Source organism: Lycorma delicatula, chromosome 6, assembly GCF_047948215.1.
Source record: "Lycorma delicatula isolate Av1 chromosome 6, ASM4794821v1, whole genome shotgun sequence".
Taxonomy (NCBI): Eukaryota; Metazoa; Arthropoda; class Insecta; order Hemiptera; family Fulgoridae; genus Lycorma; species Lycorma delicatula.
Genome location: NC_134460.1, coordinates 121,333,061 through 121,354,208, shown reverse-complemented (window position 1 = coordinate 121,354,208; position 21,148 = coordinate 121,333,061). Strand labels below are relative to the sequence as shown.

General features: G+C 28.2%; 1 protein-coding gene across 1 annotated transcript in view; it reads left to right on the top strand.

Moving 5' to 3' along the window:
- The first annotated feature begins 2,651 nt into the window (after positions 1–2,651).
- Positions 2,652–21,148, top strand: part of LOC142326814 (cell adhesion molecule 2-like) — a 710,325-nt gene continuing 691,828 nt past the window's right edge. The window contains exon 1 of the mRNA XM_075369527.1: positions 2,652–2,793. Coding sequence (XP_075225642.1) covers positions 2,718–2,793 — 76 coding nt within the window. The 5' untranslated portion in view covers positions 2,652–2,717. The remainder of the gene's footprint in view (positions 2,794–21,148) is intronic.

Here is a 21,148-nt window from a genome sequence, read left to right as displayed (position 1 = left end):
CCGAAAGTCCATAAAAATCAATGCGTAAGTTAGCACAGCAGCAAGATATCAGACTTCCTACCGCACATAAAGCTGTAAAAAAAGAAATGAAAGTTTTCCCCAACACAGTAATGCGTGTTAAAAAACTGAAACCTACAGATCATGCCAAAAGAGTAAATTTTGTCAATGGTTTAAACTTTTTATTGATCAAAATTCCGTAGGTATCCCCGACGTTAAATTTTTTTACAAATGAAGAGTGGTTCATCTGGGAGGGTATATTAATGGAGAAAATACACGACTGTGGTTGATAACTAACCCCCATGAATCAAGCGAAAAATCGTTACATGAAGCGAAAATCGGGATCTGGGTCGGTGTGAATAAAACGCGCATTGTGGATCCAATCTATTTTAAAAATACAGTTAATAGTGATTGCTACAGTGACGTTTTAACAAACTTTATTAGACAGTTAACAAACGTGGAAATCAATCACCGTTGGTTGCACCAAGATGGCGCAAGAGCAACACAGTCAATGACTTTTTTTACGAAATGTCTTTGATGAACAAATTATTAATCTGATTTGTCTATCCGAACTTGAGATATAAATTTTTATATAAAAATAACAAAATGGCGGAAAAGGGGAGAACGAAGGAGAAATTGCCATTTTTCCTAAAGATTTTTTTTGTTTAGTTTTACAAGTAGAATCCGAAAAAGTATAGCCAGCCCATCGTTTTAGAAACACTCTATATATATATATATATATATATATATAAAATACACGGTGGCTGAAAAGTAACTTACACCCCCTCTAACTTTTTTATTTTTTTCTAATAAGATAACTGGATGCGGATTGAGGCATTCTTCTTTGTACCAAGAAACTATTACAATGTAGTAGTAATATACATACATATGCATATTTTAGTCGTTTTGATTTTTGTTCGACAGTGATTGGGTCGGAGGGGGTAGCTTAAAAATTTCAAATGGGGCCAATAAACATTTGATATATCATTTAAAAAGCTCGATGAGACGCGATAAATGGTACAATTCAAAATAAATTCTGATCGCCCAATCCAAAATATCAGCCAATAACGTGTTTGTTTCAGATAGCTAGAACTACAGTTGCATGTTCCCTTTAAATTTTTTTTATTTGTAGTATCCCTATTCTTTCTTTGAAATCTTCTCTAGTAAGGCAGGCTAATTCAGTAAATCCAAATTTAGAGTATTTGGCTATCATGGTGAGCAGGAGAGGCTCAAAAACTATAAATGGAGCATATGTTTACGTGATACTTTGTTTTAAAGGTTTTTGCATAAAAAGCCAAGTGTAATAAAAAAAAATTAAATTCTGACTATTTAAACAAAATTGTTAACAACAAATGTTATTACGTTAATGAAAAATTGAAACACTAGTAATTAAAATTGTTTTAAGAATGAAATTTACATTCACTGAAGTACTCCCTCGATACAAGAAAGAATGCCGCAAACCGCATCCAGTTATCTCAATCATAAAAAAAGTTACAGGAGAATGTAAGTTACTTTTCAGCCAGCCGGTTTATATAAATATATAAATGAGTATTTAGAATGAATTTTTGATTCGCTCTAGTAAAATTTACATAAAGTTTTTTCAGGCTGCTTTTTTATACCAATAAGTAAAATTTTATTTATATTATTATTTTTTAAGAATAAATTATATATTTAAAAGAAAATTATACAGTTATTAAGTTTTTGAAATGTATAATTTGAAATGATCGGGGAAAATTTTTATCTCATGTAATACCTTTAGCTTTAAGTAGAGTTATAAAAATAATATAAAAAAAAAAATCCTATTGAATTCAGGTAATAAGGGAAAATATTCGGTAAGGGTGCTAAAGAATTTGTATGAATTTGGAATAATAATATTAATAATTTTAATAATAATAAAGTGGATTAAGTATTCAACGCCACTTGTATATATCGTGTCCACCGCTGTATTACTTGCGTGCATCAAATTGAGCTATATTGTTGATTTTTATTTCAATCTTCCTTCGCCCTTCAGAATATTAGTACTATACTAGGGGATTTCTACATAGAGAAAGATAGTAGGAAAGAGACGTGAGAGAGAATGTAGGGGTGATTTGATCAATTCAACGAATATATACGATACGTACCGAACAATACCGAAAGTTACCGCGTACAAATTTGGAACCGTCAGTTTGCGCACCAACGGTTAAGTAGGAACTTCGTTATTCCACAGTCCGTGCAGATATATTATTTATACGGAATTAAACGCCGTACATGTGTTACAGTAATATACTACATTTAAATAATAATTATATAGTTTTCCCTCTGAATATTATAAAAAAATAACTTTAAAATTTAAATGTATAAAAATATTACTGTTGTGTTTAGTATTACTAGTAAAATATCTCGAGAATTTAACTTTTAAAACTAATATACTTCTTTGTACATTTGAGTGTATACATACCCTATTTATATAATATATATTTAAATGTCTACGTAACTTATTTAATGAAACTATTTATTATTTACATGTATATGTATTTCAATTATTAAAAGTGTTTTTATGAGTGTTTTAATTAAATGTATCTTTAAAATTACTTATAATATATAATAATAATAATAATAAAAAACAAACAAAACAGATATGTTGTTTATCAAGTGATTAATATTAAAAAAAAGTGTTTTTTCTTCAGTAATTGGATTTTTTAACTTAACATCAATCCACTATTATTGAATTTTTCGGTATGAAACGACTAATACTTGGAAAAACATCAACTTTTAATCAACTAATATTTTTATTATTGGCTATTCTTTTACAAGGTAGGATTTTAAATAATTTTTATTTATTTAATTTAATTTTCTAGTAATACAATTTAATGCGTTAAAATTTTATATTATTTATGTATTTTCAAATATATATATTTTTTTATTTCTGTACAATCCAAATATTATTCATGAAATTTCTCTTTAATAAATCTCCTACATTACTGCAACTGCTCATAAGAACGTAAGAGAAACAGATATACGATTGATTACGAAAAAACATAAAACGGAATTAATGATAAAATAATTTTTTTATATTTAAAAAAAAAAACATTTTTAATTAAAAATCTATTTTTAAATGATTTGTAACTTTAATTACTTTATGTTAATCATCTATGAATGTTCTTAATTCGCGAAATTAATAAGAAAAAAGCACAACAAATATAAACCCAAATTATCAAAATATTATTAATAAAATTATTTTTTATTTAAATTTAAAATAAAGTAATAAACTAATTAAATTTATTTTGTAATAAAAAAAAAAAATAGTCTTTTTCGCTCTTTTAATTTTTTTTTTCTATCTTGTGTAGTTTTAAACTAAAATAAAACAAATTAGTTTGAAAAGTTAAATAAAAATCTATTTCTTTTTCTTGTAAGAAGTTATTGAACATTTTTCTTTTATTTTTTCATAAAAAATTCACGGAAACGTAAAATCTACAAAAATAATTTTTTATTTTATCTAATTCTACTTTATAAAATTTTTTTATGAAAATGTTTCAGAACTATTATAATCCAATAAATAATATTTAGTTTAAAAATAGCAAAAATTATTTTGAAAAAGAAAAAACCGATTAAACTACTAATTTCCAGAAATACGAGTAATAATAATAAACTAATTTAATAAAGTATAATAATTTATTTAAAAATAAGTTTCTTAAAATTTCATTTTTTTAGCTTAAAAAAAAAGTTTAGCTTCATTAAAGCGCAAAGCTTTAATGTGTGTGAGCTTTAGTGCGTACAATGCTTTAGTGCATGAAAAAATCTAACACCAAAAAAATTATTTATAGGTTGACGAATTTAAATGTTCACTTTTTGAAATTAGGTAATCAAATTAAAAGAATTAAAAAGTAAATTACGTTTGTTTATGTTAAAATAATTCAAATCATCGTGTAATGTGAAGAAAAAACCAGTGTTTCGTAAATAAAAATCATTAAAAACTACGTATTTAGTTTAATCTCATTTTTATATAATATTTCATTTTTACTTTTTGAAAATGGAATATATAAGAGAATGTACGAGTAAATCTCGGAAGAATTTAAATGAAAAACTAAGCTAGGTTTTAAAGTTTTATTATATGCAAGTTCAAAAGATGTTTCTTAAAAAGGATACAGATTATCTTTGTTTCGGTGAATATGCGTTAAATCTAGGAGTGATCAACTATCTTATATGCGAGTATTACATCGTAACCCAAAATCTTCAGTTTATGAAAAAAAAATTTATGAATAAAACATTTCAACGATTTTTATTAAAATTGTGACTGTTATCAGATTAAATGTTTACTCTTTTTGCTTTATAATAATGTAAATGTAGATCAATTTTAAGGAACACTAGCTGTATTCTCCTCTTAATAAATACCAGTTCCTAGAATGCATGTTCTAAATATGAAATTATGCAGAAAATTTGTAATAAAATAAATTTATTACTAACATTTTCGTTATAAATTAAAGATAGAAAAAGATAATAATTTTCTGAAAAACATTTTGGAAATAATTATCTGTTGTATCATCGCTATTTATTAATATTTAAAATAATAATTTTAATAACTTTTCTTTATACAACTTTTTTATTTATCTGGTTTATATTTCTATATAAAATAATGTTGTCTATTATTTCTATATAAAAAAATGTTTTCTCTTATTAATACCCTAAAAAAAAGTATGAAAAAATTAATTTTAAGTACAATAATACTATAATTATACTTTTATAAAATCGGTATTACGTAAAACTCGTTTTTTAAATAAAACTGTTATTTACAGAAAAATATAAAACTATATCTTAGCAACATAATACGGATGGAAAACTTTGAAAGAAATGTTAAATCACAGTTAAAATTTAATTAAATTCGTTTTTAATCATTTTTATTAAATAGTCCCTATTCTTAAAAGATTTATCAATATCTATCTCTAACGTACCAAACAAAAGAACTGTTTTCGTGTAACTCTGCACATTACTTTTGGAAAATACTTTATTTAAAATTTGTTGCCATTTTATTATTTTACCGAACCATTTAAAAAAATCTTCCCACCAATCTATTTAAAATATATTTTTTAAGATTTCTAAATTAAATTATTATTACTATGAAATAGTTAAATTAAAATGAATAATTAGCGTCTCGGTATTTCGTTTCGTGCGGAGGTACCGGGTTCGAATCCCGGTCAGGCACGGTATCTTTTCTCCGGGCTAATGACCACAGCTGTTGATGTCCGATCAAAAAAAAAAAAAAAAATGTATATAATAGGGCAATCACAATAATTTTTTAAATAAAATGTCAGTTGAATTTCACGACTTGTAAAAAAAATTTAATATGTTTCTTTAGAGAAAAAAAAATATTTTTGAGATATTATTAGAACCGACAAGAAATTCTCATGAAATTATTAAAAAAATGTTAATTTATATTTTTACCGATTCTATTATAAAAAAAAAGTGAAGATTCTTCGATTGATTTCAAATTATTCTGTTGAAAATATTAAAAGCCCTATTTAAAAAAAAAACTGAGCTGAATGTAAACTCGGTTTAATAACAGTAATAGATATTAAATGGTTTTTCATTTTATAACAGTACTTTCATAATAAAATAAAATTTGCAAATTTTTTTCAAATAATCAATATGCAACAATTTGAGTTTAGTATCATAAAAAAATTGTAAAAACCTATAAAGTTTTGCATACTTTGATCTCTACTTCAGAAGGGTAATGGGTGGAAAATTTCTTTCGTTTTAGTCTTCTGGTTAATTTTTATTTAAATATAAATAAAATATAAATTAAAAATACGCTATACGAAAGAAAATATGCAAACGATGATAAATGTTACGAGTTAATAAAAATAAAAAAAAAGAAATGAAGAGGAAAAATAAGTTAAGTACACTACCATCAAGCATGAAATTAGGCTATTTGCAATGATTTAGATCTTATTATACTTGGGGAAAATCATATAAATAATCCTAAAGAAAGTATATGAATTTAAAAAAAGTTATTATTTGAAGAATTACTGTACCACTACCGGATTAAGTCTCAACTGGGTCCTATACAATACTTAGATTTGAACCCCCATTTATATAAGTTGCGGACAACTTCAAACAAAAATTGAAGGGTAGTCGGAATATTCCTTTTTCAGAATCATAAAAAACAAAAAGACCTGTTTCTAATATTTTTATTTGATTTTTTCCTTCTTAACGTGTAAGTTGCAATCTGTCCAATTAATGAACAATAAGAAACCTTCCGCACGGCCCAATGAGATGAGGATGATATGTACGACATATTTTCGTACAGACTCAGACCGACCATTCCTGAGATGTGGTTAATTGAACCCCAATCACCAAAATACACCGGTAACCATTATCTAGTATTTAAATTTGTATAAAAGCAACAAACCTTTACTAGGATTTGAACCTCAAAATATTCGGCCTCACCTGTTAAACAATTGAGTAAACTGCTAGACCAGCCCGGTGGGCTTTTTATATTTTAAAAATAAAAAAAAATGTTTTGCTTTTTTTTTTAATTTTAAGGAAGTACTTTAAGCCATGGGGCAATGGCTTTCATGGTCTCCCCTTGGATCCGCCAGTAGCACTAATCCAATTTTATTTGTTTTTGAATTATTATGATGATATTTAATTGTATTATTTTAAAATAATAACATAATCTTCTATACTATTAAATATAAAATAAAAATTTATCTTTTTGCTTCCTTTACGAAATAAAGGAAATATTCTGATGGCGAAAAATTTCGGTTTCCAGATATCAACGGAAATATCCATTTTGACTATTCCTGAATCCATTTTTACTATTTCGGCGTGACGTGTGTACTTACGTATTCACGTATGTATCTCGCATTACTCAAAAACGATTACCCGTAGGATGCTGAAATTTTGGATTTAGGACTGCTGTAACATCTAGTCGTGCACCTCCCCTTTTGATTGCAATCGACTGAACCAAAAGTATCCAAAAAAGTCCAAAATCCAAAAATATTTGGATTTTTTACTTTTTCTTAACTGCAGTAATAAGCCATTACTGAGAGCTATTCAACGAGTTGTGATAAGTGGCACTTATTATCATTGGTTCCAGAGTTATAGCCAAATAAAATTTTAGTTAATGAAATATTTAAATCTTAGCGGAAAGGACATCGGTTCGAATCAGATTTTATCTCCTTTTCTTTTTTTTAAATTTAAATATATTGATTTAATAATAATTATTAACCTTTGTTAATAAAAAAAAATTATGATGAATAAAAAAGAAACAGAAAATAAGGAAATAAATTTGATGAACTTTACGTTAAAAAAAAAAAATGTGTAAATGTAATTTAATAGGCGTAAAACGAGAGTCGGCCTCCATGGTCCGAGTGGTAGCGTCTCGGCATTTCATCCGGAAGTCTCTGGTTCGAATCCCCCCAGTCAGGCATGGCATTTTCACACGCTACTTGTCATTCATCTCATCCTCTGAAGCAATACCTCATGGTGGTCAGGAAAAAAATGTGCGTACAAGCAAGTCATGTGTTGTTTACATCAGATTTTTGTAAATTTATTATTTTATTTCTTTCTGTAATAAAGGCAGACCTCTCCGAATTACAGGCCTAAGACATTTTGCTTATGTGTCTGTTGATTAATCCGGCCTTGTACTATACTATAATAATCTAGAAAGTATTATACATAACAGTTGTCGAAACCAGATGGAGATGCGGTACTGAATATTTGCAGGAGCTAATTTTAATAAAACTCCCCTTCAATTACCGGTCAAACACATCTGTTTAGAATAATTTAATGGGTTTAATTTAATCTGTAATTTAATTTAATCCCCAAAAAAAATTGAAAAAATCAATTTTTTGAGGGGAATTAAAACGCATCCACTGAGTCATATATATTTTATAAAGGGCTAGTTATATTTTCCTTAGGAATAGTGAAGGTGGAACTCAATTATTTTGTTATAAGAAAACCTCTTAGGTAAATTAATACTACCTAAACCAAAGTTTGTGTTTTCTTAAAAATTATTTTTTACATATTGCAAACAAAAGTTTTAACGTATTTACCAAAATATATAAAGAAGCATAATAATATAATTTTTAATAAAATAAGTTTTAAATTATTATTTCAGCATGAAGGATTGGAGAAATTGTTTTTTGAATGTAGATGATTAAAAATATAAATACTGGACCTAAAGTTCAGAAATATTTTTTGATAATTTTCTTTTTCTTATTTTAGTCTTTATTGAAAGGGGTATTAGTTTTAGGGAAAACTTTACTTAACCAAATTTGTTAAGCTTAACTTGTATATGAATATTTTTAGAAAAATTGTTCTTAAAATTTATTCCCGACCATTAAAAAACATATATTCTGTTTTTTTCTGGCTCTAACTCTTTTAATTTTAACTATTAACATTTTTTTTATACTTTTATCATCACAGGGCTATTAAAATTAATGTAGGGTTTGGAACCTATATTAAATCCCCCGGGTTGGTCTAGTGGTGAACTTATCACTTTTATACTCATTTGAATACTAGATCATGAATACCGGTGTTCTTCGGTGGTTGGGTTTCAATTAACTACATCTCAGGTATTGTCAACCTAAAACTGTACAAGATTACACTTCAATTACATTCATACATATCATCCTCATACATATTTTGAAGTAATACCTTACAGTGCTTCCGGAGGCTAAACTGAAAAACGCACTTATATTATGGATCCAAAATGAGTAACAATTTTTTTTTATTACTTAAAAATTTTATTACATAAAATTTTATTTTTTCGGTATTTAAAAAAAAATCTTTTTTAATTTTATTTATATTTTTTAAATTTATAACTTTCCCGGTGAATATTTAAATAAAAATCAGATCCCTTTATGTTTGGTATGATTGAACTGTTTGAATTTTTTCGTATGACTTGACCAGCGTAGTCAGGATAGTCATACAATACTTTGCCAAACTTTTGTTATTTTATTTCTATAACTGTTATTCTGAAGTCAGATATTTTTTTTTTAATTTTTGTTCTATAGCTTCTTTGATATACGTAAACATTAAAAATCAATAAAATATGTTAATCCATTTCTCACTCATTATTGTTTTCTAAAGATATTTGTTACAGATAAAAATAAGAATGATATAGATAACTAAAAATTGGATGTTTAATTAAAATTTTAAATCCTATTTTACGTTTTAAATTGTTTTTTTATTTACTACGCACAAAATTGTTACGTTATTTACCAAAAAAATCTTATGTGGATACCGCATGATTTCATTGTACGCCTATTAAATTACATAAACACATTTTTCCTGCACTTCATTTAAACTTATTTCATTTGAAAGTGAGATACGATCCTCCAATTCTTTACAGTTATATAATTGCTAAAATATTAGTTTTTATTAATAAGAAATTTTTATACAATTATTAACTCAACAATCTAACCTGAAATATTAAGTTAAAGTAAAAGTTCCTTTATTATTCTTTAAATAATTTAAGTCCTTTATGTATCTAATAATAGATTTTTTTAATTATTTTGATGTAACCATCAACAAAACGAAACAGGAAAAGATTACTAAATTTTATAACGATATTTATTATCAAGTAGACTGAAACAAATACATAAATAAAAAAAATAATACGATTCTAAATTTTAATTTTTAATTAATATTAAATAATCATATGTTTCACCAATTCAGATGTGGACACGATATAACTTCCTTGTACGCCTATTAAATTACATATACACATTTTTAAAAGTACATAATATTTTATTTCACTAATAACTTCTGGTTTTTTAAAAATTTTTTTCCCTATTGCTATTATTGAATTATTATTTATTGTAATTTTTTTTCAAACAGAAGTTAATAATTATTAATAAATTAATACATTTAAATTAAAAAAAAGATCGGGAACGAAGTCGGATTCGAACCGATATGCTTTCCCCTAATACGATCCTAATATTTCATTAATTAAAATTTTATTTGTGTATAACTCTGGAATCATTGAAAATAAGTATCACTTACGATGACATACCGTTGAAAATCTCTCAATGAGGGCTGATTACTGCAGTTACGAAAAATTCCAAAATCAAAATTTTTGGATTTTGGGCTTTTTTTGTCCCTTTTGGTCCAGTCGATTGCAATCATTTGGCACAACTCGATGTTACATCAGTTCTAAATACAAAACTTCAACATTCTACGGCTAATCGTTTTTGAGTTATGCTAGATATATACGTACATACATACATACATATGTGTACGTGCGTACAGATGTTATGCTGAAACTAATCAAAATGGGTTCAAGTATGGTCAAAATGGACATTTCCGTTGAAATCTGAAAACTGAAATTTTTCCCAAACACAATACTTCCTTTACTTCGTACAAGGAAGTAAAAATATAAAGAAATATGATAATTGTTTAAGTATTAATTATTGTTTAAGTATTAATAATTGTTTAAGTATTAAGTTTTAATTGTTTAAGTATTATACTGTTTAATTAAATTTTATTGAACTGATTATTTCTGTATGAAGGAATGGAATGATTTTTTTTAATGTAAATGGATTTTAGTTTTTGATATATATTACGAGTTGTTTACTGGCACTATATATTACCTTATTTTTAATATACATATTTACTTATTAATATACAGGGCATAAAGACTGTCTGTTTTGTATTAAATTACATTTAAATTCAATGTTCTTTATGTTAATACCTCTTTTGTTATTATTATTATTGAAACAGTTGTATGCCATATTATATTTTTCCCTTGTATGTAATTTAATAATTATGATAGATATTCTGTAGCGCTTTTTTTTGATGATATTTCACAATATTACTTAAGTTTTTAATATAATTATTATTTATAGCCACAACCAGTAACTGAATATTTTTATTAATGTAAAGAATCTTTTTACTTTTCCGGCGAATATAGTTAGAATATATAAGATATATTAATGAGAAAAGTATAGTGATCATTTCAAAAAAGGTGTATCGGATTTTTTGCAAATATTAACGTTTTTGGCCAACTATTTCATCTAGAACAAGAAAACATATATATATGTCATACGGCTTTGGCCTTATATCTCAGGATTGAAAGAAACTGACTTTCTTCAAATTTGGCAAATATTTACATATATGAAGAATTAAGCATATTAATTTTTTTTTCAAAATTCGTTAAGAGAGAGGGAGGATATCGCGAAAAAACCAATTTCGGTTTATTTTATAGGCACTTTAGAAAAATACTTTGGTAATTGTGAGCCTGAACGTCCTCAACCTTAATCTTTTTCAAATTGAAGTATGTTGAAAAATGTGTTATATAATTAATAAAACCACAAGTTTCAAAAGTCGGAAGAGTTAAATTACCTTTATATTCTTCCTCAGAATCTGTAATGGCGGTAGCGTTGTTATCAGCTGTTTCGGGCAACTCCATCATATAGTCAGGATACAATGAAGCTGTCTACTGGCACCTAAATAAGTAAAATATGTATATTTGACGTTAATTAGACGAAGTTAGCGAGCGAAGGTTATGTTACATTGATATAAAAGATTACTCTCAAAAAGAGCTACCGGTAGGCCGACCTGCCATGCCAGTATATAGCTGGTAGGCGGGAAGGCCTATTTGAGTATAAAGACACTCCCCTGGGTGGCGTAATACCAACAAGTCGGTACGGCCAGGGGGAGCTGAGAGGAAAAAAAAAGTTACATTGATATAGTGCGCGATACGTCATTACACGGAATCATCGTAATCTAATCAAACATAACCTACGCTCGCTTCGCTCGCTAACCTCGTCTGATTAACGTTAAAAGTAAAAATTATATAAATAAGTTATACGTATAGGTGATTTTATTTTTATATACGCAAACAATTGGATTTCAGTAGCGGTCCCGTAAAACCGGTAAGTACCGATATTATTTTTTTATACACCTTTAAATCGAAATGACTGTTTCAGATCTCTTTTCCCAAACCAATTTTAACAATTTTTACTTTTAACATTTAATACCTTGTAGATAGCTGCACCAGCTATCACACACGCCACCGTATTGCCTATCATACAAAAGTTTATTATTCCCAGTACAATAATTATTAGCGATTGCTGGAAGACATATAATTGTTTGCAACACGAGGGCTACCAACATTTAGCGATGAACCACAAATATAATTTCATACATCCGGACACGGAAACGTGTTCCTCAGTAAGAAACTGTAAGCACCACTTGCACGGGCATCTCGCTGAGTTCTTTTTCAAAAGAAAATACAGGAACTACAAGATCCGAGTACACAATTTATGGTCTAGTCTTGCTTCACTGTATCGTGACTATATGATGGAGATACCCGAAACAGCTGATAACGCTACTGCTATTACAGATTCTGAGGAAGAATACAAAGGTAATTTCATTCTTCCGACTTTTGAAAGTTGTATTTTTATTAATTATATAACAAATTTTTTAACATACTTCAATTTGAAAAAGATTACGATTGAGGACCACAATTCCCAAAACTATACTTTGGAAAATTTCTTACCGACGTTAGATATATAAATAATCCAAAAAAATGTCATAAATCAATCCCCAACCTCTTAAAATTGAAATATATGTTTTTTTTTTAATTTTTTGCTCATTCTCCCTTCGGTTTTAGTATTTAAAAAAATTTTTCCTATTTTATACATCATACCAGCATATAGGGATATCAAAAAAGTATAAAATTTTTCAAAATTATAAATCTTGGATCTTCACGGAAGAGTTCTTTTAAAACTTTTGCGTCGTAAGTTCTTTTGCATTGCGTCGAAAGATTTAAACTAACTTTCGAAATATCTTAGGAAGCAATGAAAAGATGTTATTGAATGTTTTACGATTTCTTAGAGCCATCCGTCTATATTTAAATACATAATTATACTATAGTACGCCGGCCTTCGGGCCTATACCCGGGACCCGGAGGTCCCGGGTTCGAATCTCGGTTACGCATGGCATTTTCACATACGCTACAGATCATTCATCTCATCCTCTGAAGCATCCCTAACGGTGCACCCGGAGGTTGTAAAAAAAAAAAAAAAAAAAAATTACTATAGTATGTGTACAGCCATTCCAGCCGCGGTGTAATACGTTGGTTGTGGTAATAACATTTTACAGTTTCTTTATTTACTTTTAAATTTACATTGAATTAATTAATACATTAAATCACAATAGTTTCATACTTTAATTAGATATAATTTTTTTAAATATATGTTTAACATACTGTCTAGCTAGAACATATATAAAATTAGTAATGTTGTTTAGTTGACATTTTAAAGGAAAGTCAAGCCATAAGTTATTAATTGCTTAATAATGCTTAAGCCCACAGCTGGTTCATTATTAAAAAATAAGAAATAAGAAAATGACAGGTTATGTTTACAATTATCAAGAGTATGAAGAAAATACATAAATCTGAACAGTATGTTTCACCTATTCATATCATTATGGCAGGTGGTATTGTTTTAATTTAGGTTATAAATGCAATTAGTATTCATTGTGGTTTTATTTCGTTTTTAGCATACGTCATAAACTTTTTCCATTAATAATATGTGTTTTTATTACTGGATTTTAATTTTTAAGTTGAATTTAAATATTTTTTTTTTTGACGACGCTTCGTATTGACAGGACGTTAACGTTGACGTAATTTTGAAATATATGACGATCAACTGTTATAATTACGCAAATATCACAACTTTCATACTAATGACGTGAAGTTTTAATTATTGTTTCAAATTTGACGAATAATAAGTTCCTGAGGACGGAAATTAATTCCGAAAGCGCTTTAACGCGTCAAATTCATTTGTTGGTAAGCGGTTTTTTTATTATATATTAGGTATAATTATATACTTACACCAACGGGCCATTCTTAACAAAATTATAATAATTTATTTGTTTGTTATATAAATATCGTGTCAGGGCACTGATGACGATACTTGTGCGCCCAGAAAAAAAAGACATTTTTTTATATCGTTTTTCCTTTCTTTTATGTACATATATGTATGTATACATACATTATGTACATATATGTATGTATTATGTATGGAATAAAGTATTATTTGTAATATGGGAATATGTAAATATTCCCAGTATTCCCAAATACAGGTCTCTGGTGGTAATTATATCTTCCAGGATTTGTGTAATAAAAAGACTAAGTTTAATTTAATTACAATAATGAACGGTTTTTAAAATTTGTAAATATTTTTGATGGAAAATAAATTATTATTTTTTACATTATTTTTTAATTTTTTAAATTGTTTTTATTTTTTGTATTTTTTTACTAGATTCTTGAAATAGAATTACTATAAATATCTAAATAATTTTAGTTTATATAACTTTAATCTATAATAATCCAAATATTAAATAATAATGACGTCAAATATTGTTAAAAATATCTCCAAATCATCAACAACGTGAGAAAAATAATTTTTTTTTGTTTCAAAATATTGAATTGAGAAAAATTTAATGCGTAACTGTAAGAAGAACTTCCTCTAAAAAATAAAAAAAGACTCAAAAAGAATAATCGAAGTACATTAGGTCGTAAAATTTGGCGGAACCCAACGCTTCACTGATTATTGGACCAGTAGCATCTCTACTTTTCATGCGGAAAGTTGTAAATTCTAATTCCAATAACGTAGTTTTTTTTATGTGTTACAAATTTATCATTATAAAAATAAATGGAGTAAGCACAGTAGCTGCCCATATATAGTACATATATACATTAAAAATAAATAAAAAATTGGACTGATAACTTTATTTTATTTTAGAAGTCAATTAAAAAACAGTATTTTATTTATTCAAAATAAGCATGAAAATGTTTAACAAACTTCATTAAAAAAAAAATTACAATTTTCATTGACAAAAAAAGAAATAAGAAATAACATATTGTTAAAAACAAGCAAAAATCACTATAATTTGAAAGTATTGATCTACAGAATTAATTTTTTTTTTAAATCTTTATAAAACATTCTTAATAAGCATAAAGAAATTCCTATAACCATTTTTTTTTTGGCACGAGCAGCACTTAAAATAGTATACTAAAATAGTATAAAATAACAATATATATTTATTGGTTGCTTTACAACCATTCCAGGCTATATGTAAAACCACCTGAGATATAAGAAGCACTAATATGAATTATTTTTCCTGAGAGTCATGATGTCGTGACTGACAGCTACACAATACTAATAAATTAATATAAATAGTCATTTATCTATATATTTAAGAATTATAATCGATGTTACTTCATTAACCGGATGGGTACTTAAAATATTAAACTACTTTTAATCAATAAATAGGTTTAGTATTGCATTAGACCAAAGTCGGAAGCCCTAATAGCTGCGACGCGTAAACCATTCTTCAGTCATTATGTACATTATTGACGATACTTATTTCAATACTCTAGTTTAAAATACATTAAGATAACTCACAAACGTTTATTGGGTGCATTTAGAATAGTACAATAACATTAAAGTCTTGTTAAGTTTTTTTTAACTATTCTTTGAAAGGGAATCTATGCTTAAAATTTGTTCCTTGAAATATAAAATTTTATAATTTATCTTTTTATTAGTACTGTCAATTATTAATAAATAGTAACACAGATATTTTTTTTTTTTTACTAATGGGGCTTGCAAGTTGATTACAAGAAATTGCTCGACCACAGTGTTTTATGAAAAATAAAATTTTAGCAAAATAATACTTAAAATTAAAACTGGGAAGAATAATTTGTTCCAATATGAATGTAGGTAATTTTATCCACTCTTTTACAAATAAAACAAATCATCTAAAAAAAAGCTGTTAAAAAGTAATATGGCAAAAACTTAAACGTTTAATAAAATAAATAACCATTGAATTAATACGCCCCATAATATAACGTGAAAAAAATGTACAAAATTAAGAGACATTTTAAACTGTATTAAAAGCTCAATGTAAAAGGTATAGAAATTTTTTAAACGGACAAATTAAAATACCTGATGACAAAGTTGTTATACTTTTCTATCATTGGTTATTTATTTTTATATAATGGGAAAATAATGTTACATGAAAAAGTTTAAACAATTCAAAAATTTGTTATTTTTAAACTTTGATCGGCTACCCTACCCTCAATAGTGCCCCAAAGTATTTTTTTGGGCCACTTGCACTACTACTATGTTTAGGGAGACGTACAAAAATTTGATTTAAAAATAAGCAATAAATAAAGTTTTTTCGACTTTTCTGGGAAGAAGAGAATTTGGGTAAAATTTAAAAAAAATATATGGTAAGATAAGCATGTACGCATCTGCTGATTTTAATATAAAGTGGGGTCATAATTGCAAAATTTTGAAAAAATTGGCCCTAGAGAAACTATCTACCTCACCCCCCGGAGATATGGACCCCAAAACGTTTACCAAAAAATCGTCTTATATAAACGTCTCTGTGCCAAATTTCATCAAAATTGGTTGATTCAATCAAAAGTTATTAAAGTTTAAACACGCCAACACACATACATATGTACGTACGAACATTACCCCCACCTTTTTTGTTTTCTTTTGGGTCACTGGAACATGATACGTCGGGAAATCTAAAAAAAAAACACATACTCCATTTTTTGACTGATTACCATATTTTCTTTCTAGCAAGATAGCTCTAGAGCTCTAATGCTAAAAAAAATTAAATATCATTTAACATGAAGTTTGTGAATTATTCAATACATTTAATAATCGTAACCCTATTTCAAAAGGTACAGGTTAAAAACCAACAAACAATTTGAAAAAACAGGGAGCATTAATAGTAGGGAAAACCAGGAGACCTAAATATGCAAAAAATAATAACAAATCATAAGAGATTACGCAGAAATTTACTGAAAATCTTCATTCTTCGATTCGAACAGCAGCACTAGAACAAAACATTAGCCAAAGTTTAGAAATCTGAACATTAAAAAGCGAAAATTTCAAACCCTTCAAAATTTGTCTTATGCAAGAATTAGAATTCTGGAAAATTATGATGAACAATATACTAATTTATCAAGATCCAAAATTTTTTAAACAACATAGGTTTTAGTTTGATGAGACCACTTTTTTTTTTTAATGGCAATTTAAGTCGCTATAATTGTCGATACTGTATTGTTATTAATCCACACTGGTATCGTGAGGCACATACACAGTATCCAGTCAAATTTACGGACAGGTATTGATGGTTGACGACTGATAGGGTCTATATTTATTGATCGAAATTTAAACGCAGTGAAATATCAGGCTTTGTTTCTTGACCATGTCATTCCAAACATTCAAAACGTTGTTGGCCCCAACTTCCAAAATATTTGGCTTCAACAAGATGGTGCCCCACATCATTTTGGTCTTCAGGTACGTGAGATTATAAAATCCTTTTTTGGTGGAAAGATAGATTGACCGAAGAGGTCAAAAAGAATGGCCAGCGAGATTATTCGATTTGTTTCCATTGAATACTTTCTATGAGGCGACTTAAAAAGTATTGTTTATCATAATAATCTACAAGATATCGATGATTTACGTAAACGGAATTCGATAATGAGCACGAAATATCACGAGAGAATCATTGAATAATGAAGTATCATTCTTTTACAACCGACTGGCATATTATCAAATAACAGAAGAAGGACATTTCGAAAATTAATTAAAATTAAATGAAAGTAAATAAGCAAACGTTATGCTTAATAAATATTTTTTTTAAATAAATTTAATAGATTATATCAATTTAATCAATTTTTATAAATTTATTTATTTGCGATAACAGTTTTTTAAATTATCAACGTAATTTTTTTCAAAATCCAAACTTTAGCCCGCCACCGTTTTGGGACAGACATCGTACCAACATTTTATTTACCGGGTGGCGCACGAAATGATCCAATATTTGTTTTGGTAATGTTTGTTTAGGTTAATAATTATTAGTGTGTTTTATGTTGGCAGAGGTGACAGTAGTTTATGAATATTAGTTTCCTCTCTTTCTGAATGCGCTGTTTGTCTATCGTTCCAAGATGGCTGTCAAAGGAAGACTGACTGTTGAACAGCGCGTAAACCTGTGTTATTTTTTAATGAAACAAAAAGTTTTGATCTTACACCAAGGCGGTTTCGTGCACATTTTCAAACTTGGTGATTAGCCTCATTTAAAATAATACGCAGACTTAACGAAAACTTTAAAAATTACGGTTCAGTATTTGAGAATAAGCGCTAACGGCCTGCCGATGTTCGTTCTCCACAGAATGTCGAAACTGTAAAATCAGCATTGGTGAGAAGCTCAGAATCTACAAAAAAAGCAGCAGCAAAACTTGGGATTTTTAGGCAATCTATGCAGCGAATTTTTCAAACAGATTTGCATTTGTATCCGTACAAAATAATAGTATTCTAAATTAACCGTCGACAACAAACATTCGCAGAACGGGCTGTGAAACAAGACGTAATGTTGAGCGATGTTTGGTGTTCAGGTGAGGTACATTTTCACCTAGACGGGGTCGTTAATAAACAAAATGTGCGTTTTTGGGCTTCCGAAAATTCATACGTGGTTCATAAAAAGATGCATCACACTCCAATAATTACGGTATGGGCCGCTATCTCAAGTCATCGGGTAATAGTGCCATTCTTTTTTTAACAGTGAACAGTGAACGTTATGTAAAAATTTTGCGTAGTAATTCCGTTCGTCAGCTTCTTGCAAAAGAATTTCAATTATTTCTAATTACGTCGTGAATGAACCACTTGTGACACACCATGCACAGCTAATGTTGTTTTGGACTTTCTGCATGAAACTTTTAACGCAAATGTCTTTTCATCCGATTTCCTAATCTTTTTGCTTGTGGGACTGAACTGGTCCCCGGACAGTCCTGGTTTGAATCCGTGTGATTATTTTTTTTATTTATTTCTAAAGTAAAAAACTTCCTGTTTACGCCATTGCATAAAACAGTTTTAAGTTAATTCAACTGGTTTGGTATTTGATTTGTTTTCATCTTAAACTTTACAGTATTTCCATGTAATGAACATTTTAATTATAAATAAGAAATTTTTCATGCACTGAAATTAATGCATTCTATTCAACATACATATAAATATATACTCGGTTGATTTTTATTTATGACTTTTGTATTGATTATTTATTAAGATTTAATTCTGTATTATTTCAAGTGTATAATTTAAAAAAAAAATAAAAAATAAAATAAAAAAAAAAGGAAGAAGAACTAAACGTAAACATGTTACATTCACTCGGCTCCTTTCGGAGCCTGACGATTTAGCGGCTCGTCACAGTTCACACAGCTCCTTTCGGATGGACTCGGCTTCTATCGACATCACTCGGCACTTTACAGTTCACTCGGCTCCACCTACCCTAAGCCGGCTTTTTCTTTTTCCTGTTTAGGCTCCGGTAACTACCGTTTAGATAATACTTCAGAGGATGAATGAGGATATATGTATGAGTGTGAATGTCTTGTACATTCTCAGTTCGACCATACCTGAGATGTGTGGTTAATTGAAACCTAACCACCAAAGAACACCGGTATCCACGATCTATATTCAAGTTCATGTAAAAATAGCTGGCTTTACTAGGACTTGAACGCTGGAACTCTCGACTTCCAAATCAGCTGATTTGGGAAGACACGTTCACCACTAGACCAACCCGGTGGGTGGATAAGCTGACTCACCACTAGAGTCAGGTCACTTTTCATTTCTTCTTCGTCACTTTCACTTCTGCTTCAGCAGTCTCTCTTTGTGGTCACTCCCGTCTGTCTCTCGTTGTGCGTCGTCTCTCTCTCCGACCATCGTCTCTCACAATCTCTCTCTGAACATCGTCTCTCTCTCATCAAAGTTTACACTTCATGCAGTTAACCAGTAAATTACACTTATTCTTCAACAATGAATCTTTTTATTGTATGATAAAGATCCTTTAAACATTATGTTTGTGCTTCTTCTTCTCTATAACTGCATTATAAAATATTAACTTAAAGGAACTTATGTAGACATATATAAAATCCACGATTGTGAGATTATATTTTGTGCAACTGAATATCAACATATTAGTGTTTTTCGTCCGTTAAACTCTTTGTTATTATGATCGTCCAGATTACGTTCTGTGCCAGTGAGTATCAAGATATTTGTTTTTCATTAACAAAGAAACAGTAATCGTATACCAAATATTAAGGTAAACAATCTCTGTTAAGGTAACTCTGTTAAACAATAAGATACTATTATTATACTCTGTATTCTTATTACACACTGTGTTTATGTAAAAGAAATATTTAATGTATTAAGTTTACCTATACTTTACTTAAGGATTGTTGTATATAAATATTGCACAAGGAGATTTTGTGCAAAGCATTTATCTTCAACAAAACGATAATATGTAATAGTGTATTTATGCGTTTTTTTGTTTTTATGAACTTGGTTATATAATTCTGATTTTCATTCTGTTAAAAATAAAGTCCAATTTTCTTTTGGCAAAAACGAGCTATTTGTAATTTTATTTCTGTAACTTCACCCAATATTTCCCTAAACATCCTCGTACAGTGATGGAACTGCAAGTGCTGAGATCATTGAGGCGTGCAACGAGATAACAGAGGATATGTGTCGTCGAGTTATTAACAACATAGGAGTTTGTGTAGAAAACGTTGCTAGACGTGATGATGGTCACATTGAACTTGTGATAAGCAGAACATAATCTTCAGATATATAGTAAACACGTATTTTACCTTTCTGTATTGCGATACAAATAAATATTTTTTAACAAAACCAAATGTTGGTTCATTTCGCACGCCACTCTGTACATCATTGTTCTCATCTTAAAGAGACCAATTAAATGATTATTACATGAAATGTAATAGTTTTTGAGTTATGAGAGATACATATGTACGTCTGTACGACGTTACGCCGAAACTAGTCAAAATGGATTCGTATGATCAAAATCGATATTTCCGTTGAAATCTGAAAACCGAAATTTTTCGCGTTCATAATACTTCTTTACTTTGTACAAGGATGTAAAAAAGCTTGTTTACAAGGTAACTAAATGCATTTGAGGAAAATTATGCATTCGGAAAAAGAATTTCGTAAATATATTTATTCAATACGAAAATTATTCGGAGAAAAACCTCGGGAAACGATCGGTAACTTTTCTTGACAAATATATAAGTTAATTACGTTTCAATTTTCCACTAAAAGTTTTATATATTTTTCCCTAAATTAGGCAT